Source organism: Callithrix jacchus, chromosome 8 (genome assembly GCF_049354715.1).
Source record: "Callithrix jacchus isolate 240 chromosome 8, calJac240_pri, whole genome shotgun sequence".
Classification (NCBI taxonomy): Eukaryota; Metazoa; Chordata; class Mammalia; order Primates; family Cebidae; genus Callithrix; species Callithrix jacchus.
In genome coordinates, this window is record NC_133509.1 from 32,921,035 (window position 1) to 32,945,208 (window position 24,174).

At 41.2% G+C, this 24,174-nt stretch overlaps 1 protein-coding gene across 3 annotated transcripts; it reads left to right on the forward strand.

Annotated features, from left to right (window-relative positions):
• Window positions 1-560: 560 nt before the first annotated feature.
• AFG2B (AAA ATPase AFG2B) lies at window positions 561-20,587 on the forward strand. 3 transcript variants are annotated; one of them, XR_623189.5, is made up of 8 exons: window positions 561-1,727; window positions 4,159-4,344; window positions 9,487-9,645; window positions 13,241-13,450; window positions 14,260-14,481; window positions 16,182-16,312; window positions 17,757-17,882; window positions 20,121-20,587. XR_623189.5 is itself a non-coding variant. In XM_002753421.7 (8 exons), the coding sequence occupies exons 1-8, from the start codon at window positions 639-641 to the stop codon at window positions 20,286-20,288; spliced, it is 2,262 nt and encodes a 753-aa protein (XP_002753467.1). In that variant the 5' UTR covers window positions 561-638; the 3' UTR covers window positions 20,289-20,587. The 3 variants fall into 3 exon arrangements, 2 of the variants coding, with proteins under 2 accessions (XP_002753467.1, XP_078190293.1); XM_002753421.7 differs by having other exon boundaries at window positions 14,260-14,452; XM_078334167.1 differs by lacking the exon at window positions 13,241-13,450 and having other exon boundaries at window positions 14,260-14,452.
• The last annotated feature ends 3,587 nt before the right edge of the window (window positions 20,588-24,174 follow it).

Here is a 24,174-nt window from a genome sequence, read left to right on the forward strand (position 1 = left end):
TCTCTACAAGGGGTTTGAAGTGCCACACTGTGCTTCTTCTTCTCACTATACTGGTGCTGTTCCATAGGAAGGGCTGTGCCTGGACCTGCCAGATTGGAACCCCGGTTATCGAAGGTCCCAAAGCTGTATTCTCAGCTACTCCAAGTCCCCTGTGACATCTGCACCAGAGCACCCAAAATTCTGTGCCCATAGGGATAGTTGGAGTTTCTTCACAAAATAGCAAAATCTCTAGGTTGCTATTCCAACAGCGGCAGTACTGATGCTCCAGTTCCGAGGCCAGGAAAACAGAATGTAACGCCGGTGACTTCCAAGATATATGTACCACCAAAGTACATGCTTTGGTGTACTAGTGAAGTTAGCTTACGCCGCCTCCCAGACACCTATAATGAAGACCATCTCGGCAAAGTTCTGGGGTGGGAAACTCGATTTCACGAAAGTGGACACAAAAATTTTACCCAAGGGCCAGAGCGTCGTCTAACGTTCCCATTGGCCCGTTGGGCCTTCACTCAGCAGCCAACTACGCAATCGGGCCCAGCGCATGTGCGTCACCTACTTCCGGCCTGCGAGCGCGGTGTTCCGCTCTTTGCCGGCCGGGGTTTTCTGTCCGGCTTTTCTCTCCTTGGCTCATCTGTGGTGCAATGGCTCGGGATTCGGATCCCTTCCGCGAAGGGCCGCTCTTAAAGGTGCTACCCTTAGACGATAGAGATCGGGGCACCCAGCGCTGCCGCCTGGGCCCGGCCGCCTTCCACGCCCTGGGCGCGCGTTTGGGCTCTGCAGTGAAGATCTCCTTGCCCGACGGCGGCTCCTGCATCTGCACTGCCTGGCCTCGGCGGGACGGAGCCGACTGCTTTGTGCAGCTGGACCCGCTGTGCGCAAGCCCCGGGGTGGTGGTCGGGGCGCCGAGATCACGGAGGAGTCTCAGCCTGAGCCACCTTCTCCTAGTGCCCTGTCCGCCCCTGCGGCGCGTCGCGGTGTGGCCGGTGTTGCGAGAGCGGGCAGGCGCGCCTGGTGCCCCGAGTACAGCTGCGGTGCTGGAGGCGGCGCAGGAGCTGCTGAGAAACCGACCGGTTTCCCTGGGCCACGTGGTGGTCGCTCCACCGGGCGCTCCGGGCCCGGTGGCTGCCTTGCACATCGTCGGCGGGACGCCCAGCCCCGACCCCGCTGGGCTGGTTACGCCTCGTACACGCGTCGGCTTCAGCAGGGAGCCTCCATCTGAATCCCGGCCGCGGTCCGAGGTGCCCCTGGGGGGCCTTTCGGAGGCTGCCGACTCGCTCCGGGAGCTCCTCCGCCTGCCGCTCCGCTACCCCCGCACCCTGGCGGCGCTGGGCTTAGCAGTGCCCCGCGGAGTGCTCCTGGCGGGGCCCCCCGGAGTGGGCAAGACCCAGCTGGTACGGGCCGTGGCACACGAGGCGGGCGCGGAGCTGCTGGCAGTCAGCGCCCCCGCGCTTCAGGGTTCCCGGCCTGGGGAGACAGAGGAGAACGTGCGGCGGGTCTTCCAGCGCGCCCGGGAGCTGGCCAGTCGCGGGCCCAGCCTCCTCTTCCTGGACGAGGTGGACGCCTTGTGTCCCCGGCGGGGCGGTCAAGCACCGGAGAGCCGCGTAGTGGCCCAGGTGTTGACGCTGCTGGACGGCGCCAGTGGGGACCGCGAGGTCGTGGTTGTGGGAGCTACCAACCGGCCGGACGCTCTAGACCCAGCGCTGCGCAGACCTGGGAGATTTGACCGCGAGGTAAATGGGCCTGGCTGGTTGGCCCACTGTCCGTGGGACCTCGGCCTCTTCTGGCGCTAGTTGGCTGCCCCTGAGGCATTTGCCTCTTAGGTTTGGGCATCGGTGAGGTTGGAGTGGGACTCTTAGCAATGCAGAGAACACGTTTTCTGTGAGTCAGGACCTGTATTTACCGAGAGTCAAATTGTTCTGGGAAGTGGTTGGGGGGGGGGGACGTTACAGATTAATTTTGTTGTGCAGGTCCTATAATCAGTAATGTTAATTCTTTTTTTTTTTTTTCATTCTGGGGGATACTTGTTCTCTATGGAAGTAATGTTAATTCTTAAGAGAATTTTGGTCGCCCCCAAGCATGTTAAACTCATAGATTTGGAATGAGAATTTAAAGTAGAAGGATAGCCTCAAAAAGTAAGTGTGTTGAAATAAAAAGGGCGAAGGCAGGGAAGAACTAAATGGAAGCAGGCATTACTCTTCTGGATTTATTCATTCCTTGTCATAATACCAGCATCCTATCCCATAATTGAGGAAGTACCCACAACTGCTCCCTGAGTTGTCAGGAGTTGAATATTCAGAACTGTCCTGTTTTATAAGCTTTGGTTCTAAGTGGACTTTTGAATTCTAAAGAATAGTTTGAAATTTAGTGACTGATATTTCTATTTTGTGATAAGATTCTAAAGAGAAATGGTAATTGCACACTTTTAGCTTAGTCAGTTCAGGACTTGAGTGGATTTCTTCCTTGCGCTATCTCATACCTGTGTCCTTAAGGGCAGGGACCTAGCTGTCTAAACCTGGCTTCTAGAACTTTGTATGTTCTTGAAAATAACAAAAACTAGGCCGGGCGCGGTGGCTCAAGCCTGTAATCCCAGCATTTTGGGAGGCCGAGGAGGGTGGATCATGAAGTCAAGAGATTGAGATCATCCAGGCCAATGGTGAAACCCCGTCTCTACTAAAAAATACAAAAATTAGCTGGGAGTGGTGGTTCCTGCCTGTAGTCCTAGCTACTCGGGAAGCTGAGGCAGGAGAATTGCTTGAGCTTGGAGGCGGAGGTTGCAGTGAGCTGAGATTGGGCCACTGCACCTGCACCGGCACCGGCGCCTGGCAACAGAGCAAGATTCTGTTTTTTAAAAAAAAAAAAAAAAACTTGTTAAATGACATAGATAGAATTTTCATTGTGCAACTTTCTAGCCAGTGTTACTCCTTTGTAATATTAGGATTTTCATATATTCAGAAGCAAAAGTATATGGAAAGTGCATAATACTAATTCCAAAATGGTTCACTGAATTAACATACATGTTTGTCAGGATAAAAAATGTATATTATTTTGGTGGGACGCAGTAGCTCACGCCTGTAATCCTAGCACTTTGGAAGGCTGAGGTGGGTGGATCACTTTAGGTCAGGAGTTTGAGACCAGCCTGGCCAAGATGGTGAAAACCCGTCTCTACTAAAAATACAAAAATAAGCTGGGCATGGTGGTGTGCCCCTGTAGTTCCATCTACTCAGGAGGCTGAGACACCAGACCAGAATCACTTGAACCAGGGAGGTGGAGGTTGCAGTGAGCTGAGATGGTCCCTGCTGCATTCCAGCCTGGGCAACAGTGAAACTGTGTCTCAAAAAAAAAAAAAAATATATATATATATATATATATATATATATATATATATATATATATATGCACATACACACACACATATAATTAGTTTTTTGGAAGTGATTCTTTTTTTTTTTTGAGACGGAGTTTCGCCCTTGCTACCCAGGCTGGAGTGCAATGGCGCAATCTCGGCTCACCGCAACCTCCGCCCCCTGGGTTCAGGCAGTTCGCCTGCCTCAGCCTCCTGAGTAGCTGGGATTACAGGCACGCGCCACTGTGCCCAGCTAATGTTTTGTAATTTTTAGTAGAGACGGGGTTTCACCATGTTGACCAGGACGGTCTCGATCTTTTTGACCTCGTGATCCACCCGCCTCGGCCTCCCAAAGTGCTGGGATTACAGGCTTGAGCCACCGTGCCCGGCCAGTGATTCTTTTTTAATTGATCTATTTTTATTGATACATAATTGTGCATGTTTTGGGGTACATGTGATATTTTGGTACATGCATACAATGTGTAATTATCGAATCAGGGTGGTTAGGATATCCATCACGTCAAACAGTTATTTCTTATCTGAGTGTTGGGAATATTTCAAATTTTCTCTAGTAGCTATTTTGAAATATATAAGAAATTATTGTTATCTGTAGTCACCCTACTATGCCATCAAACATTACACTTATTCCTTCTATCTAACTGTATGTTTGTACCCATGAGCCCATGTACTCTTTTTATCCTGTCACCCCCAACCCTTCCCAGTCTCTGCTGGCTGTCATTCTGCTCTCTGCCACCATGAAATCAGCTTTAAAAATAATATATTTTAAACAATAAACTTCTTTTTTTATTTACATATAGGTGGTCATTGGGACTCCCACACTTAAACAAAGAAAGGAAATTCTGCAAGTGATTACCTCAAGGATGCCCATTTCCAGTCATGTTGATTTGGGCCTTCTTGCAGAAATGACAGTTGGCTATGTTGGTGCTGATCTGACAGCACTCTGTAGGGAGGCTGCCATGCATGCCCTCATTCATAGTGAGAAGGTAAGAAGTATTTTAATGTATGAACATCGATGTTAATCTTTCTATTAATGTAATAGATTAATTTGGGGGTTAAACAAAAGTGGTAAGTACATTTTCTTAGAATATTTGATAGCTTCCACAGCTGTTGCTTATGTATTTTACATCTCAACACTATATAAATAGTATATGATTGAGGGTGGGAATAAAGGGCTGAGTCCTCTAGGTCTACTGAGTAAATTTGTTCCCCACTCTTGCAGTAACTCCTAGTGCTTAAGCCCAGAGCAGCCAAGAAATAGTGTGGCCCCAGAAGAATCAAATAATTTTTTTATTTTGAGGCAATTTCAGACTTAGAAATTACAAAAATAGTGCAAAGAATTTCCCTATCCCTTCTCCCAGATTCTCGAAATGAAACATTTGCCACATTTGCTTTATCATTCTCTCTTCATGTGAATTTACTTATATATATATGTGTGTGTGTGTGTGTGTGTGTGTGTCTGTGTGTGTATGTATACACATTTACATTTATATAATGAAATATTTGAGAATATACTGCAGCCATGATGCCCCTTTACCCTCGAAAACATAAGTGTATATTTCTGAAAAACAAGGACTTTAGTACAATGATCAAGCTAAGGAAATGAACACAGACACAGCACTTAACCTAAATAGGCCTTAATCTAGAATCATAGTTCAATTCAGTCTTTCTTTTATGACCCTAACTTTTTAAGAGTCAGTTGTTCTGTAGAATATTACTCAGTTTGGGTTTGACTAACGTTTCTTCATGATTCAATTCAGGTTTTGCATTTTGGGTAGGAATATAATAGAAATGATCCTGTGTCTTTCTCATTGCATCTGTTAGGAAGCGCATGATATGTTTCTGTTCTATCACTGGTGAAGTTAACTTTTATTTCTTGGATAAGGTGGTGTCTGTGAGATTTCTCCATTGTCAAAATACAGTTTTTTTCCTTTGTTATTAATAAGTATTGGGAGAAATAAGCTTTTCTAACCTAGGAGAATATTGGGCACCTGGAATTGTATTTAAACTTGTCCTTGACCTGCATGTCTGTAATTCATGACTACCTTTCCTAACAATATTGAAGATATTAGATTAAACGTAACATTTTTCAACACTGTTGGTTGGAAAATCCAGTATTTGTATATAATAAATAGTCCTGAATCCTTAAACCCCTTCAGGGGGGAAAAAAAAAAACTGATTTCAGCAGACTGAGGATTCTGAAACAGAATTTTCAATCTCAGTTGTAACATCCAAATTGTCTTTTCATCGAAAACTGCAAAAGAATGATTTATTATCCTAAATTTTGAAAAACCTTTTTACCTAAATAATGTATACTTTTCCTCACTTCCTTTATTTCTACATTTACACCAAAGGTGAGAAAGAGTTATGTGATCTTCTAGTGATCTTTTAAGTCTTAATCTTGTAGGTGTAGATCAAAACTGCTTGAAGTTTTAAAGTTCTGTGTGTGAAGGTCTGAGAATACATGGCATTTGAGGGAGACAATAAGAGTACCAGGAGATGGGAAGAGAGATTTACATTTAGGATTTCCTCTGCTTTGCAGTTCCAGGTTTGATCATAAGCACCTCTGACTTAGGTGGACCAGTCAGCTGCTGTCATCCCAGGGTGGAGCCCACTGCTACTTCAGGAGGGGCCTGCTCAGGTGTAGTTGCCACAGGTGATGGCTGAGTTCATAAACAATCCAGGGGAAGTGGAAGAAAGAAAGGCAGAAAGGATGAAGGGACAGAGACATCTGGGAAGGTACCGGCTCCATTTTTTATTCTTTCCCCTACCAGCTGAGGGGCTGCCGCTATCTCTATCTGTGCCAATACAGATAAGGGATACCTTACAGTTTGTTAAACTTTTTGTGAAGTATAAAGGATTAGAGACGTAGTTTCTCGGCTGGGTGCAGTGGCTCACGCCTATAATCCCAGCACTTTGGGAGGCCTAGGTGGGTGAATCATGAGATTAGGAGTTCAAGACCAGCCTGGCCAACATGGTGAAATCCCGTCTCTACTAAAGATACAAAAATTAGCCAGGCGAGGTGATGCATGCCTGTAATCCCAGCTACTCAGGAGGCTGAGGCAGGAAAATCGCTTGAACTTGGGAGGCAGAGATTACAGTGAGCCAAGATCGTGCTGTTGCACTCTAGCCTGGGCGACACAATGAGACTCCATCTCAAAAAAAAAAAAAATGTAGTTTCTCAAACACTAAAACATACACAGAGGGGAGAGAATGTATTTGCCCAAAGAATCAAGTAAAATAATTGTACACACATGATCTTGAACTATAAATGAGATTTTCAAATATTAGTTGGTGTTACCTAAAAATTAGTTTGTATTTGGACATCAGATACCTAATATCTAATACTGTCAGCCAGTTAAAAAGGCTGTTTTTTAAAACTATATAATAGTGTTATTCATGAGAAATTAAGATAGAAAATTATAAAGACCTGCCTGCTTGAAATCTCACTTCCCAGAAATGACAATTGTGAACACTTCTGGGAGAATACTATACAGAATAGCTCTATACATAAGATTTACTTACATCAGTTTACAAAAATAAGAGAAGATAGTTTGTTTTTGAAAATGGGAATTTGTGGACAACTAAATATTTAGAATTGGATATAAGAGGGCAAATACGTTAATAAATACAGTACAGATATTTTTAATGAAACTGTCAGGACTTTATGTGCTTCACTAGAATGATCAAGGAGAGTGTAAAGAGTTTCCAAATATAACCTGAGAATGAAGACGACTTTTCTAGGCATAATATAACCCCAATAACCAAAAAGTAAATTATTTGCTGATTTGACCATTTGGGGATGGCAAAACAATACTATAAAGTCAGACTAGGAAAAATACTTTTAGTCCAATTTCTTTGGTAATGGAAGGAACTTCTACAAATCATTAAGAAAAGACCATAGTCCAAGAGAAAATGGGTATTAGGATATGAATAGGTAGTTGATAAAAAAAGGAATGCCAGTAAACATGAAAAATCTTCAATCTTGATTTCTTTTAAAATTGTCTTTATTTTGAAATAATTTAAAACTAATAGGATAGTTGCAAGATAGTTACAAAGAACTTCCACTAAACCCTTCATCCAAATTCACCAATTTTTTACATTTTGCCAAAACAGCCTTATCACTCTCTTTTGCTCTTTCTTGCTCCCCTCTTCTTCTTTTCTCTCTCTCATCTCTGTGTGTATGTATTTATATGCAGATAGTATTTATCTATTTTGGACCATTGGAGAAAATGGGTTGCATGTATCATGACACTTTGTCCCTTAACATTTTAATGTCTATTTCCTAAGAACAGCAGTGTTCGCATATGTAACCACACTATGGTCATGTATAGTGTTTTATCCTTAGAGCCTCACATGTAGAGGTACAGAGCGTTCATTGGCTCCTCACTGGTGATGCTAATTTTTATCGACTAGTTCAGGCAGTGGGTAATTTCTCCACTGTGTAACTGCTATTTTTCCCTTTGCCAGTAATAAGAAATCTGTGGGGAGATACTTTGAGATATCCTGCTCCTCATCAGACTTCCAGGTTGGACACAGTGGCTTACACCCATAGTCCCAGCTGCTCAGGAGGCTGAGACAGGAGGATCACTTGAGCCCAGGTATTTGAGGCTCTGTGAGCTGTTGCCTCAATGCCACTGCACTCCAGCCTGGGCAGCAGAGCAACACTCTGTCTCATAAATAAATAAATTTTTACTCTCTGCAATGTAGCCTCCAGTTCTTGCTCAAAACAGCCTTTACTATCATGATTGCAAAAAAGCTGACTTTTCTAATTACAATATTCCCTCTACCTCATTCTGAAGAAATTTAGTTCACATAGTAATGAATGAGTATCAGTTCTTCCTGTCATATTAGCAGACATTTTAAGAGTTTGGTAATGGGCCGGGTGGCTCACGCCTGTAATCCCAACACTTTGAGAGACCGAGATGGGTGGGTTACTTGAGGTCAGGAGTTTGAGACTAGCCTGACCAACATGGGGAAACCCCGTCTTTACTAAAAAGACAAAAATTAGCTGGGTGTGGTTTTGCATGCCTGTAAATCCCAGCTACTTGGGAGGCTGAGGCACAAGAATCACTTGAACCCAGGAGGTGGAGGCTGCCGGGAGCCAAGATCACTGCACTGCACTCCAGCCTGGGTACAGAGTGAGACTCCACCAAGAAAAAGAAAAGAGTTTGGTAAAGTCCAGTATTGAAGAGGTGTGGAGAGAACAAAGCCTCGTATTATCGAAGGAGAATAAACTGATGCAGCTTCCTTTGAGGACAATTTGGTAATAGCTGTCAAAATTGTATATGTGTGTACTTGTAAACCCAGTAATTCTACTTTGAGGAAATTATTACTTAAAATACTTGAACATGAATTTGAGCATGGTGGCTCATGCCTGTAATCCCAGCACTTTGGGAGACTGAGATGGGAGCATTGCTCAAGCCCAGAGTTCCAGACCAGCCTGGGCAACATAGGGAGACCCTGTCTCTACAAAAAAAAGAATTGTTTTAATTAGCCAGGTATGGTGGCACACACAATAGTTTCAGCTACTCTGGAGGGTGAAGTGCAAAGATTACTTGAGCCTGGGAGACTACAGTGAGCTCACTGCATTCCAGCCTGGGCAACAGAGTGAGACCTGCCTCAAAATAAACAAATAAATACTTGAACATAAGCACAAATACTTTTTCAGTTGCAGCTTTCTTGTTAATATCAAAAGACAGGAGATGACCTAATGTTTGTCAGAAAGGTGTAGTTGGGGTAAATTTGATAGTCTATTATGAAATTGTCAAAAAGAGTGATGTAGAACTATATTAGTTGACAGGAAAAGATCTCTAAGATAGGTGAAAGAAGAAAAGTACAGATAGATATGTATAGTATGGTCCCATTTGTGTGTCTGTTTAAAAGGATATATATATGTGCTTTTTATCTTAACATACTGGAAGAATACACAAGAAATTGTTGACATCTTTGGGGGATGAATTCTGACAGGAGACATTTAATTCTTTGTACTATGTGTATAAATTGTTTTTATAATAACAGAATAACTTTACAAATCCAAAAGAAGATGAAAAAAAATTAATTGTGCTATAAAAAAAGACCAACCCAGTTTTTGGTTTAATTTTGCTTTTTTGGGTGTATTTCTTCAGAACCAGGACAGTCCTGTGATTGATGAAACAGACTTCCTTGAAACTTTTAAAAATATTCAACCCTCATCATTTCGAAGCGTCATTGGATTGATGGATATCAAGCCTGTTGACTGGGAGCAGATTGGTGGCCTTGAAGATGTAAAACTGAAGTTACAGCAGGTAAAACAGATAATCTGCTTAAGCCAGTAGGATATTACAGATTAATATTATGTGCATTTATGATAACAACATACTGCACTGAAACTGCTCTTGCTCCTATCACTAATGTGATCCTAACATCTAAATCCAATGATTGCTTTTCAGTCCTTATTTAATTCAAGTCCTCCGGATGTCTAAACTGTTTTTTTCATAATTTCCCATCTCAACCCTCTTTTTGTTTTTGCTTTAAAGAGGTTATAACCTAAGGCTGGGTGTGGTGGCTCATGCCTGTAATCCCAGCACTTTGGGAGGCCAAGGGAGGAGGATTGCTTGAGTTCAGGAGTTCAAAACCAACCTGGGCAACATAACAAGCCCCTTGTCTCTATTTAAAAGAATAAAAAGAGTTTATAACCTAAGGCTAGGTTCAGTGGTTTGTACCTGTAATTCCAGCATTTTGGGAGGCCGAGGTGGGTGGATCACCTGAGGTTGGGAGTTCAAGACCAGCCTGGCCAACATGGTGAAACCCCCTATCTACTAAAAATACAAAAATTAGCTGGGTGTGGTGGCACGTGCCTGTGGTCCCAGCTACTCGGGAGGCTGAGGCAGGAGAATTGCCTGAACCCAGGCGGAGGTTGCAGTGATCTGAGATTGCGCCACTGCACTCCAGCCTGGTGACAGAGTAAGACTCTGTCTCAAAAAAAAACACAAAAATTAACTGGGCATGCTGGCAGGTGCCTGTCATCTTAGCTACTCAGGAGACTGAGGCAGGATAATCACTTGAACCTGGGAGGTGGAGGTTGCAGTGAGTCAAGATCCCGCCACTGCACTCCAGCCTGGGTGACAGAGCCAAACCCTGTCTGAAAAAAAAAATGGTTTATAACCTGTAGCCTTAGCACTTCAGAAGGCTGAGGTAGGAGACTCTCTTGAGGTCAAGAGTTCAAGACCAGACTGGGCAACATAGTAAGACTCCCCAGGGAGTGCTTACAGGCATGAGCCACAGTGCTTGGCCTACAAAAAAATTTTTTTAATTAGCTAGGTGTGGTGGCATGTGCTTGTGGTCCTACCAACTCAGAGGATCACTTGAGCCTTGACCCCAGGAGATCAAGGCTACAGTGAGCCATGATTGTACCACTGTATTGCAGCCTTGTAAGAGCAAGATCCTGTGTCTTTGAAAAAACAACAAAAAACCAACTTATAGGCTAGGCACAGTGGCTCATGCCTGTAATCCCAGCACTTTCGGAGGCCGAGGCAGACCGATCATGAGGTCAGGAGTTCAAGACCAGCCTGGCCAACATGGTGAAACCCCATCTCTACTAAAATACAAAAATTAGCTGGGTGTGGTAGTGCAAGCTTGTAATCCCAGCTACTTGGAAGACTAAGGCAGAAGAATCACTTAAACCCAGGAGGCGGAGGTTGCACACCACTGCACTCTAGCCTGGGACAGAGGGTGACTGTCTAAAAAAAAAAAAATTTTTTTTTTTTTGATCTAAAACACAGGGGTCAACAGATTTTCTGTAGAGTAAGCCACATAGTAAATGTTTTAAGCTTTGTGATTCATAGTCTCTGTCACAACCACTCAGTTCTGCCATTGTAGCACAAGAGCAGCTGTAGACCATATGTACATGAGTAACTGTATTCTGATAAAATTTATGGATACTGAAATTACACAATTTTCACATGTCAGAAAATACTCTTGATTTTTTTTCAACCATTTAAAAAGTCGAAACTATTCTGTTTGGGCTGTACCAAATATAGGTGGAAGGCCTTAATTTGCCTAGATCTCTGATCTAAAAGACATTAAATGGATGCAGTACAGGGAGTAGTAAAAGCACAAGATTGAAATGAACAACATGGCTACCTGATAGTGGATTTTACAGTGGAGGCTGTGGGACGCAGCTCTTCAGATCTTCTCAATTTCTGCATTCGTTTCAGAAATGGATTTCGCCAATTCACCTATATGTGATCCTGCCTTAATGAACTAGGTTTCTCTAACTACACATAAAACAGACTGATACATAAGTAAGGATTTATTCATCTTAGCCAGGAGCTCTGTCTCCAGTGAACCCTAGAATATTTGAGTCCATGGATAAGAGCATGTATAATATGCACTAATATTTTTTATGCATTGTCTCATTTAATCTTCACAAGATGCATGAGAGAAATTAGCCACACCTTCCTGTGGAAGCACTCTGTTTCCTTAGCTTTGAAACATTAAGCTTTCCTGCGTTTCTTTTTCCTCCCTCTCCCCGCCTTTAAATGTTAGTGTTTCAAGAGGGTCCCTGAGTGTTGGAGCTGTGGGTGATTTTATGTTGATGTTGATGTCCACAGCATCAACCCCTGAAAACGGTTGACTCAGAAATCTGTATTATCTAGAGTAGATATTTCTTCTGATCATCAGAACTACTTCACTGCCTGTCTACTGGATAACCCCAGGGATGCCAAACTAAGCATGTCCAAAGTTAAGCGAGTCAGCTCTGCCCTCACACCTAGATTCCCTACCTTAATGAATAACAGCCAGAATTTATAACCCATCCCCTAAATCAGAAATCTGTCTCCTAAAGGCATAGCATTAGAACTTTGTCCCTATGTAAAGTACAATTCTGTTTTAGGTTTCAAATATCTATCCCTTCCACATCATCTTCACTGCTTGTGACACTACAGCCTCACTGTTTTTGTAGGCTGAATCATTGCAAGAAACTTCTAACTGGTCTCCCTGCCTCTAGTTTCATTTTCTTCCAGTCCATTCTCCATACTGCTTTCTCAGTATAGACTAAAGCTTTCAAGGCCTGTTGTATTCTGACTGCTACCTGCACTTTGAAGGAGGTTGCTTCTTGCTGGTGCTCTTGATTACATTGCCTGGGGTTAGAATTGGTTCTGCCACCTCATTAGCAGTAAGACCTGGGCAAATTATTTAACTTTTTTAAAGCCTTAGTTTTTGCATCTGTAAAATGATGATTAAGATAATTACTAAAAACCATTTACCTTAAAGGCAATGAGGACTCATTCAACTATTCAGTTTACAGTTATTGAGTGCCTCCTTTGGGTAGGTGGCCTTCTAGGTGCTGGGGATTTTGAGGTGAGCTTCACTTACATTCTAGCAGAGCAGAATGACAACCCTTCAACATGGAAAAACAATAATAGTGAACAAGTGCTTTAAAAGTAAAGGCTGGTCAGTAGCATAGAGAGTGAATAGGAGGAGGGGGTTCTGCTTTAACCAGGTGGTTAGGAAAGACCTATCCAAGGAATTGACACCTGCGCTGAGACCTGAGTGATGAGGAATAGCCACACGAAGATCTCAGGGGAACATTAGGGCAGCGAGAAAAGCAAGGAAAGGCCCTGAGATGGGAACAAACCAGGTGTTTGATAGATAGATGATAAAAGGCCTTGTCAGCTGTGGTGAGTAAGAAGTCTAGATTTGGATTTTATTCTAGTTCTAATGGTAAATCATCGAAGGATTTTTATCACCTGACGCAGTTATACGCTCTCTGCAGTGTGGAGTATGGACCGTTTCCAGCTCATAATAGGAGCCTGAGAATTGTTGAATGAACAAGTGAATTTTCTAGATGATTTGCCATTTTATTATTATACTAAAACAACTCTTTTTGTATACTTTCAGAGCATTGAGTGGCCTCTGAAATTCCCTAAGGAATTTGTTAGGATGGGCCTGACACAACCAAAGGGAGTTCTTCTCTATGGGCCCCCTGGATGTGCTAAAACCACTCTGGTGAGGGCCCTGGCCACAAGCTGTCACTGCTCTTTTGTTTCAGTGAGTGGAGCTGATCTCTTTTCACCATTTGTTGGAGATTCAGAAAAAGTCTTGTCTCAGGTTTGTTTATTTCCCCATATGTTTAAATTTACTATTGAATTTTTATTTCATGTCTTGTGGACAAACTTTACTTTTAAAAAATATTACTTGGGTATTTTCCAGTTAAAAAATGTTATACATGTTTATTGAAAAGTTAGAAAATATAGGAAAGTGTAAATATGAAGTCCTTCATAATGTTTCTACCTACCGTTAACATTCTGGTGAATTTCCTTTTTTTCTGTTTTAAATCAAGGGTAGGTTTTATGTATCTATAGCTTTCTCCTGCCTTTTAAACTTAATACTACCACTTTTGAAATTACATAGTATTAATTATTCTTTGAAAATATGATTTTTAACTCAAATACTCCATTGTTTCTTGTTCTGTTTACTCGTTTCCCAATTCCTAGACATTTAGAATCTTTTTAAAATATATTTAAAAAATTATAAATAGTGGGTAGGTGTGGTAGGGCTCCCAGCTGTAATCCCAGCACTTGGGAGGCCAAGGCGGGTGAATCACTTTAGGCCAGGAGTTCAAGACCAGCCTGGCCAACACGGTGAAACCCCATCCCTACTAAAAATACAGAAAAATTAGGTGCGCATGGTGGTGTACACCTGTCATATCAGCTACTCGGAAGGCTGAGTCACAGGAATTGCTTGAGCCTGGGAGGCAGAGGTTGCAGTAAGCTGAGATTGCACCACTGCACTTCAAACTGAGTGTCAGAGCAAGGCTCTGTCTTAAAAAAATATTTTATGAATAGTTATATAGAGAGCATACATTCATATAACTAATGTATAACATAATGCTTTTTAATATTTTTTCCTAACAAAAGATATTTCGACAAGCAAGAGCAAGCACTCCAGCAATTGTGTTTTTGGATGAAATTGATTCAATTTTGGGAGCTCGCTCAACCAGCAAGACAGGATGTGATGTTCAAGAACGAGTTCTTTCTGTTCTCCTGAATGAATTAGATGGTGTTGGACTTAAGACAATAGAGAGAAGAGGAAATAAATCAAGTCAACAGGGTAAATACAAGGAGCTGAAAAATGAAGAGGTATTTATTAGCCAGAATGCACCTAAAATCCAGGCCAACATTAAATAGAATGCATATGTGCTATAGCTTTTCCTATGCTGAATTCATCTCATAGAACGATTTATATAATTTCATTTTGACTTTGTTTGGACTTTTAGAAGTAATAAAAATTGTGCTTTGGCTAGGAAAGGTGAGGTACATTTTATAAAAAATTATCTTAGGCCGGGTGCAGTGGCTCACGCCTATAATCGCAGCACTTTGGGAGGCCGAGGCGGGTGGATCACGAGGTCAAGAGATTGAGACCGTCCTGGTCAACAAGGTGAAACCCTGTCTCTACTAAAAATAGAAAAATTAGCTGGGCATGGTGGTGCACCCCTGTAGTCCCAGCTACTCAGGAGGCTGAGGTAGGAGAATTGCTTGAACCCAGAAGGCAGAGGTTACGGTGAGCTGAGATCGTGCCATTGCACTCCAGTCTGGGTAACAACAGTGAAACTCCATCTCAAAAAAAAAAAAAAAAAAAAAAAAGATCTTAAACAGAATGAGAAATATAATTTTACTTACTGCTAATAGAGAAGGGAGTTTATTCTTGTTTCCATGTTCTAAGAAACCAGTATTCATTTCTTTCTAAAAATTTTTATCTAGGCTGTGCACAGTAGCACATGCCTGTAATCCCAGCACTTTGGGAGGCCAAGGTAGGAGGATTGTTTGAGGCCAGGAGTTTGAGACTAGCCTGGCCAACATAGCAAGGCCCCATCTCTGAATGAGTGAATGAATGAACGAGAAACAAAGATTATTATTTCCAATAATCTTAGTAATGAAAAATTTCCACTTTTCTTGAGGAATGGGTTTCCTTGGTTTTAATGAATTAAAATGGCCTTTGGAAAGTTCTCTCCCTCTCTTTCTGTGTCTCTTCTCCAGATAGATCTTGGTAGCTTTAAATTATCCCCTATACCTTTTATTTCTCTCTTGTTCTCATTCATTTCCTATTTAAAAAAATCTTTGCATGGAATTGTTGTATACACTTTTTAGGAACATGTCATACTAGAATTAAGAGGTACTTATCTAATCAAATCATTTCATAATGCAGGAATTCCTTCTATAACATCTGACAGGTATTCACCCAGCATCTGCTAAAATACTTGTAAATATAGGGAACTTTGTACTTTGAGGGATTATGTCACTGGATAGCTGCCTGATTATTCAACAAATGATTGAATGCTTAGTATATGGTAGCCTTTCTCTGTTTAGGTATTTCTTTGTCCAGGATTTGTCATTATTTCAAAGAAAAATAAAAAGTAGAATAAATCTCCCTCTTTTGAGATATGAGAGTCAAGACTTTCTATAGCCATACATCTCCACCTGTTGGTTATATGTATCTGTGTTTTCAAGTAGTCTGTTTAAGTTGTAATCATTCATTGGAGGCTCAGGTTCTCTCAGGTCACTAGATGGGTGTTCTCTCCTTTGGGATAAGGTTTTTCATAGGTTCTCATATGGAGAAATGTCTCAGCTACTTCCTTAGCCATGTACACAAAGTAGTTCTTTGGATTTCTTTCTGGGATCTCTTGAATGCTGGAAAGGGAAATCCTCTGGAAAGGGGATGTAAGGATTCTGGTCCCAAGAAAAGCATATCGCAATTTGAATTCAAATAGATCTTCTGATTTATAATTTTAAAAAACTTAACAACTGATTGACATTACTTTGTGTTGTGTGTTTGCCCTTAGAGTTTCAAGACGTTTTTAACCGAAGTATCATGATTGTTGCAGCAACAAATAGACCTGATGTGTTAGATGCTGCTTTGTTACGACCTGGAAGATTAGATAAGATCATCTATATCCCTCCTCCAGATCACAAGGTAATCATTGTACACATTTACTCTGTGTGCTCAGCAGAATCGAATTCCAACCTGGATATAGCTGTCCATGGTGTTCCACTCACACTGAGTTCTGCCTTCTTCCTTGCCTGGGGGCCTTTCATAACATCATAATTTTGATCTGCCTTTGCTGGATATTCTGGTCCTGTTCACAGAGAAACAGAAGCCTAAATGTAAGATAGTTATTTTATGTTGTGACAGACTGTAAATACTAAGTCTACTCAGCATTATTTTGCAACTAGAGTGGAAGAATCCTAAAGTGTTAAAAGGGCTTTGAAGATTATCTGTGTCAGCATTCTTAACAGTACAGTGCAGAAATCTGAGATTACAGAGATTATGTAATGTATCATGGTCAACCAGTAAATTGTTTTCCTAACATCCAGAGCCACTGAAAGGAAGGGTAAAGACACAGAGTGAAATTTTTTGTTCTTTGAGCTTTTATTAAGTCTTGAAGGGATAGAAAAATAAAATTTAACGTCAGGCCAGGCGTGGTGGCTCATGCCTGTAATCCCAGCACTTTGGGAAGCCAAGGCGGGTGGATCACGAGGTCAAGAGATCGAGACCATCCTGGTCAACAAGGTGAAACCCTGTCTCTACTAAAAATACAAAAATTAGCTGGGCATGGTGGTGTGTGCCTGTAGTCCCAGCTACTCGGGAGGCTGAGGCAGGAGAATTGCTTGAACCCAGGATGCGGAGGTTGTGGTGAGCCGAGATCGTGCCATTGCACTCCAGTCTGGGTAACAACAGCAAAACTCCGTCTCAAAAAAAAAAAATTTAATGTCTATTATACCTTTAAGTTGTATCTGTTAATTCATGTATTTGCTTCTTAAGCCATGTCTAATATTATTATTTGTACCCAAAAGAGAGATTCAGCCAGGCATGTTGGCTCACACCTGTACGCCTAGCACTTTGGGAGGCCAAGGTGGGCAGATCACCTGAGGTCAGGAGTTGGAGACTAGCCTGGCCAACATGGTGAAACCCTGTCTCTACTAAAAATACAAAAATTAGCTGGACATGGTGGCGGGCACCTGTAATCCCAGCTACTCGGGAGGCTGAGGCAGGAGAGTTGCTTAAACCTGGGAGGTGAAGGTTGCAGGGAGCCAAGGTCATGCCACTGTACCCTAGCCTGGGTGACAGAGCGAGACTCCATCTCAAAAAAAAAAAAAGAGAGTCATAAGCTTTTCATGATGTCATTATTTTTACTACTGTCATATGGGCCATTGATAACTTAGTCTTTCTAACCCCTGTATATGCTTTGTCTGTTATGTGAAAGAAAACCCAAAGTAAAAATGTTTTAATAAATCATTGTGAGTAACTTAAGCATAACCTAAGAGTGACAGTAAAAAAAAGAAAAAAATAATAATAAATCATTGTGTCAAGCATGTGTTATAAAATTTAAAATATATTGTTTTTTATTTTGTTCCAGGGCAGGCTTTCTATTTTAAAAGTTTGTACAAAAACCATGCCATTAGGACCTGATGTCTCCTTAGAAAACCTAGCAGCAGAAACCTGTTTTTTTTCTGGAGCTGATCTTAGAAACCTCTGTACAGAAGTAAGTTAATCGGTGAAGAAATTTGTGGTTCAAAACATTTATCTTTTCAAATCTTCATTCACTCAGCAGTATTAACTAAAAGCCTGTGTGATACCATGTGATGTGAAACAGACAGATATGGCCCCATCCCTCATGCGGTTTATTGTAAGTAGTGTAGAGAGGCAAATCATAATACTGAATTGGCAGTTGAAAATATGTATTGAGTTGGGGAAGTTTAGGGTACTGTGGGAGCACCTAGGAAAGACACCAGCCCAGGGATTTGGCACATCAGAGAAGGCTTTCGGAGAAAGGAGATATATAAACTAAAATTGAAAGGACGAATCAGGAGTTAGCCAGCTAAGTAGGGAAGGGGGAATGATTGAGGTGGAGAGAATAAAATGTGCAAAGAATTGAAGGTAAGAGATGGTGTGACATTACTGAATCTTAGAGTGGAGAATCACAAGAAATAAAGCTGAAGAAGTGGGCTAGACATGGTGACTAGAGTCTATAATCCCAGCACTTTGGGAGGTCAAGACGAGAGGATTGCTTGAGCCCAGGAGTTCAAGATCAGCCTGGGCAATACAGTAAGACTCCATCTCTAGAAAATAAAAAAATTAGTTGAGTGTGGTGGTACACACCTATAGTCCCAGCTACTTGGGAGGTGGAGATGGGAGGATCACTTGAACCTGGGAAGCAGAGGTTGCAGTAAGCTGAGATCCTGCCACTGTACTCCAGCCTGAGTGAAGGAATAAGACCTTGTCTCTTAAAAAAAGCTGAAGGAATAGACAATGGCCAGGACACACTGTAAGCCACTTTAAGATAACCTTTTTCATAAAATTTTACTAAATATTACATTCAGGAAAATGACAGATCATAAGGTTATAGTTCAGTGAATTAACATAAAGTGATCACATTTTTACAATTACTACTTATATCAAGAAATAGAACATTATTAACACCCCAGAATCTTCCTTTGGGCCCTTTCCCAACCTCCGTCACCTACCTTCTTCCAAAAGGGAACTATTGACTGGTCTTAGTGACTCATGCCTGTAATCCCAGCACTTTGCTGGGACCAAGGTCAGAGGATTGCCTCAGCCCAGGAGTTGAGACCAGCCTGGGCAACATGGAGAGACCCTGTCTCTACAAAAATTTTTTAAGCTGGGTGTGGTGGCACACGCCTGTAATCCCAGCACTTTGGGAGGCTGAGGTGGGCAGGTCACGAGGTTAAGAGATCGAGACCATCGTGGCCAACATGGTGAAACCCCATCGCTACTGAAATTACGAAAAATTAGCTGGGCTTGGTGGCACGTACCTGTAGTCCCAGCTATTCAGGAGGCTGACGCAGGAGAATTGCTTGAACCCAGGAGGTGGAGGCTGCAGTGAGCCGAGATTGCGCCACTGCACTCCAGCCTGGCGACGGAGTAAGACTCTCTCAAAAAAAAAAAAAATTTTTTTTTTAAATTGTACTCAGGAGGCTGAGGTGGGAGGATCACTTGAGCCTGGAGGTCAAGGCCACAGTGAGCCAAGATTGTTACTGTCCTTTCTGCCTGGGTGACAGAGCAACTGTCAAGGAAAAAAAAAGAAAAAACACAAAAGGGAACCTCTCTCCTGACTTCCAACAGTGGGGATTAGTTTGTCTGCTTTTGAACTTTATATGAATGGAAGCATGTGGTGTATATTATTTTCTGTCTGGTTCTTTAACCCAAAAAGAAATTTGTCCGTAGTTTTTTGTGTAGCGTAGTTTATAATATTCTATTAATATTCTACATTTGTTTATCCATTCTTTTATTTTGGAGTATCTAGGTTTCTACTTTTTTACTGTTATGAGTTATGCTGCTGTGAACAGTCTTGTACATGTTTCTTAGTTCACATGTCTACTTATGTCTATTTGTAAACATATTCAGCTACAAGCAGAATTGCTGGGCCATAGGGTATGTGTTTGATCTATTCCTTTATGATCAGCGCTGGCTAAAGATGGGTCTTTCCTACTTCAGGATCAAGAAGATATTCTCATCTTTAAAAATACATATGGGTTCATAACATATATATTAATCTACAAAAAGCAAGTTGTTCTTCCCCTTGAAGGCTTTCTTTTTTCCCATTAATGTAAAAGAGGTTATGGTCTACAAAGTGTATTATTTAACTTTTAGCAGCATAAATATTAGGATCCAATGAAGTGATGCTGAGATTTTGCATTCAGAGTTTAAAGTATTGTGAAAAAAGAAAAGAAATTGTTTTCTATTCCTTGTGTCTTAATAGGCTGCTTTGCTGGCTCTGCAAGAAAACGGACTAGATACAACCACAGTGAAACAAGAGCACTTTCTAAAGTCACTTAAGACTGTAAAACCGTCGTTAAGTCACAAGGACTTGGCTTTATATGAAAACTTATTTAAGAAAGAAGGATTTTCTAACTTGGAAGATATTTAAAAATTACCTTACACCCTTGTCATTAAGTTGGAAGGACCTGACTTTATATGTAAACGTATTTAAGAAAAGGATTTTCTAACTTGTAAGAGATTAACAGTTGCCCTACACCCTTTTTCAGTTGTTCACATTAATTGAAATGTGAACTTGCCTGTTGTTTGCAGCTTCACACTTTAAAAATTTGTGTTTGTATTTCATGTTAATTTAAAAAAAAAACAAAAAAAAACTTACACCTCATAAGGTAAGGCTCATTTTTTTTTGCAAAAAGGCATATTAAAAAAATACTGTACTTTAGGAAGAAAGTGTGTGTGTGTTGATTTTGTTGTAAGGGTGGTTGGTTTTGGGCAATTGCTTTTTTAATTAAACTCTGAAATAACTTCATACTTACAGAAAAGTTGCAGAAATAGTACAAAGAACTTTTATGTGCTCAAACCCAGATTCACTAATTTTTAACATTTTGCCACATTTGCTTTCTCTGTCTTCCTTTGCCCCTTGTACATATATACACAGTGTTTTTTTTTAGTGGTTTGAGAATAGGTTATATACGTAATGTCCCTTTCACCCCTTAATACTTTGGTGTGTATTTATTACAGATAAGGTTATTATATGACCAAATTCAGGAAATTTAATACTAATACAGTATTCCGATCTGTCATCCAGTAAGTTTTGTGTACTGTCCCAGTAATGTCCTATGTGGTAATTTCCCCCATTACAGGATCCACTATAGGGTCACACATTTCATTTAGTTGCCATGTCTTTTTAACCTCTTTAAAGTTTCTCAATCTTTCTTGACCCTGACATTTTTGAAGAGTAGAGACCAATTATTTTATTGATCAGTTTGTTCCTGGACTTATATCTGATGTTTTGTCATGATAGATTCAGGTTATGTATTGCCAATGGAGCACTACATGGGGCACTGTGTTTCATTGGAGGATCACAGCTAAAGGCACATGACATCTGTACATTATTGATGATGTTAATTTTGATGATTTGTTTGCAGTATTGTCTGGTTTCTCCAATATATTGCTATTTTTCCTTTTGTAGATGTTAGTAAAGTTTTTAAACAGGATGGTTAAATGTACATTTTTATTTTCATTTATTACAAAATAACTTGAGTACTAGAAAATACAGAAACTAAAGAAAAAATCCTTTAGTGTTTAACCTTCTAGTTCTTCATACATATATAGATGATTTTTAAAACCAGAAAAGAGTGATACTGCGTAACTCTTGTTCTCACCTAACAGTATCTGGTAAACATCTTTTCCTGGGCCATTCTTCACTCACAAGGTGCTAAGCTGGGTGCTGGAATGTCCAGTGAACAAGGCAGGCATCAGACATTGTCAGTGAATTAATTACAATGGTAAGAAGTGCTTCAAAAGAAGTAGAGGCTATGAGAGACGACTGCATGAAATGTATGAAGTCATGTTAAGCAGTTATTGGAAAGTTCCCTATAACTGAATGCAGCCAGGACTATTGGGAATAATTAAGGAAAAAACCTGATTTATAGGTATAAGACACTCAATTAAAATTATTCTGAGTAGTCCCAACTACTCCATAGGCTGAGGCAGGAGAATCGCTTAAACCTGGGAGGCAGAGGTTGCAGTGAGCTGAGATTGTGCCACTGCACTTCAGCTTGGCTACAGAGCAAGACTCCGTATCAAAAAAAAACAAAAAAAATTATTGTAACAAACTGACCTTTGCTTTTGACTAATAGGGAAATACCTAGAAAAGTTACTCGAATTCTTATTATTCATTTTTATTTATTGATCTTATTGAACAAGGCAACTATCCTGCACCTGGAAAACCCTGGCCTGAACCCCTTAACTGAGACATCTGGCTGTGGGCCCCTGTTCTTTTCCAGAAAGGTTCTAGTAGGCTAGTAATTTAGCAACCACGTTTGTTCAAGGCTGAGCTGATTTGAATATGTCTTTTTAATTTGTAATTAAAGTCAGCCCTCCACATCTGTGGGCTCCACATGGGCAGATTGAACCAGCTGTGTGGGTTGAAAACACTTGAAAAAAACAAAATACAGCAATAAAAAAAAAAAAAATAGGGCAGGTGCAGTGGCTCATGCCTATAATCAGCACTTTGGGAGGCTGAAGCAGGCAGATCACCTGAGGTAAGGAGTTCAAGACCAACCTGGTTACCATAGTGAAACCCCATTTCTACTAAAAATACAAAATACTAGCTGGGGCATGGTGGTGTGCACCTGTAATCCCAGCTTACTTGGGAGCCAGAGGTGGGAGAATTGCTTGAACCCAGGAGGTGGAGGTTGCAGTGAGTCAAAATCATGCCACTGTACTCTAGCCTGGGTGACTAGAGCAAGACTGTCTCAAAAAAATAAATACAAATCATTGCAGCACTGTTTACAATAGCAAAGACCTGGAACCAACCCAAATGCCCATTGATGATAGACTGGACTGGGAAAATGTGGCACATATACACCATGGAATATTATGCAGCAATCAAAAACGATGAGTTCATGTCCTTTGTAGGGACATGGATGAATCTGGAGAACATCATTCTCAGCAAACTGACACAAGAACAGAAAATGAAATACTGCATGTTCTCACTCATAGGGGGGTGATGAACAATGAGAACACATGGACACAGGGAGGGGAGCACTACACACTGGGGTCTATTGGGGGGAATAGGGGAGGGACAGCGGGCAGGGGGAGCTGGGGAGAAATGCCAGATGTGGGTGAAGGGGAGGAAGGCAGCAAATCACACTGCCACGTGTGTACCTATGCAACTATCTTGCATGTTCTGCACATGTACCCCAAAACCTAAAATGCAATAAAAAAATAAATATAAATAGCCCAAATAAAAAATAATAGTGTAATAACTATTTGCATAACATTTATATTAGTTATTATAAGTAATTTAGAGATGGTCTGAAGTATAACCAGGAGGACATGTGTAAGCCACCTGCATATACTACACCATTTTATATCAGGGTGTTGAGTATTTGTGGATTTGGGTGTCTTGAGAGGTGTCTTGGAACCAATTTCCTGAAGATAGGGAGGGATAACTCTGCAACTTCTCAACAGAACACTGGAAGCTTCCTGAGCACAAAGACTATCTGTCTCTTCTCACTGAAATGCTCAATAAATGACAAAATGAGGTAAAGAATTTCTTTAATCCTGTTTGAATCTGATTTCAGAATGGCTCTGGGCAACTTCCAAAAGCTGTATTCTTGACCTACAAGAAAATTAAAACACTAGCTTCTGAACACCTTTCTTCTGGTATACCGGGAAGTAGAAACAGTTTTCCCTATAAACCGAACTCAAATTGTTTTCTGGGCCACATTATTGCTCAAGGTTGACTAATGCTAAACAATACAGAACATCTCTAAAACCCGCAAAATTCACCAAGTCCAGTGTTACAAGCCTGGTTATAAGGCAGCCGCTGAAGGATGAGGTGTCAGAATTAACACATCCACTGTCAAATGGAGAAAATTTCAACAAAAAATATTTAATAATATTTTATCTTTCTCATAAAAGCCTGAACTGGGCTGATTAAAATGTAAATTCCTGGCCAGGCACGGTTGACTCACACCTGTCATCCCAGCACTTTGGGAGGCCAAGGTGGGTGGGTCACCAGAGGTCAGGAGTTTGAGACCAGCCTGGCTAACATGGTGAAACCCTGTCTCTACTAAAAACACAAAAATTATCCAGGTATAATTGCACACACCTGTAATCTCAGCTACTCAGGAGGCTGAGGCAAGAAGATTACTTGAACCCGGGAGGCGGGAATGTAGTAAGCTGAGATCGCACCACTGCACTCCAGTCTGGGCAACAGAACAAGACTTTGTCTTTAAACAAAAAAAAAAAAAAAAGAAAAGAAAATCTAAATTCCTGGGGTAGGAACCAAGCATCCATGTTTCAGT

Coding starts and splice junctions, on each gene's coding strand:
- AFG2B (XM_002753421.7), top strand. CDS start 639: ATGGCTCGGGATTCGGATCCCTTCCGCGAAGGGCCGCTCTTAAAGGTG. Junction 1,728..4,158: donor CTGGGAGATTTGACCGCGAG/GTAAATGGGCCT, acceptor ATTTACATATAG/GTGGTCATTGGGACTCCCAC. Junction 4,345..9,486: donor CCCTCATTCATAGTGAGAAG/GTAAGAAGTATT, acceptor GTATTTCTTCAG/AACCAGGACAGTCCTGTGAT.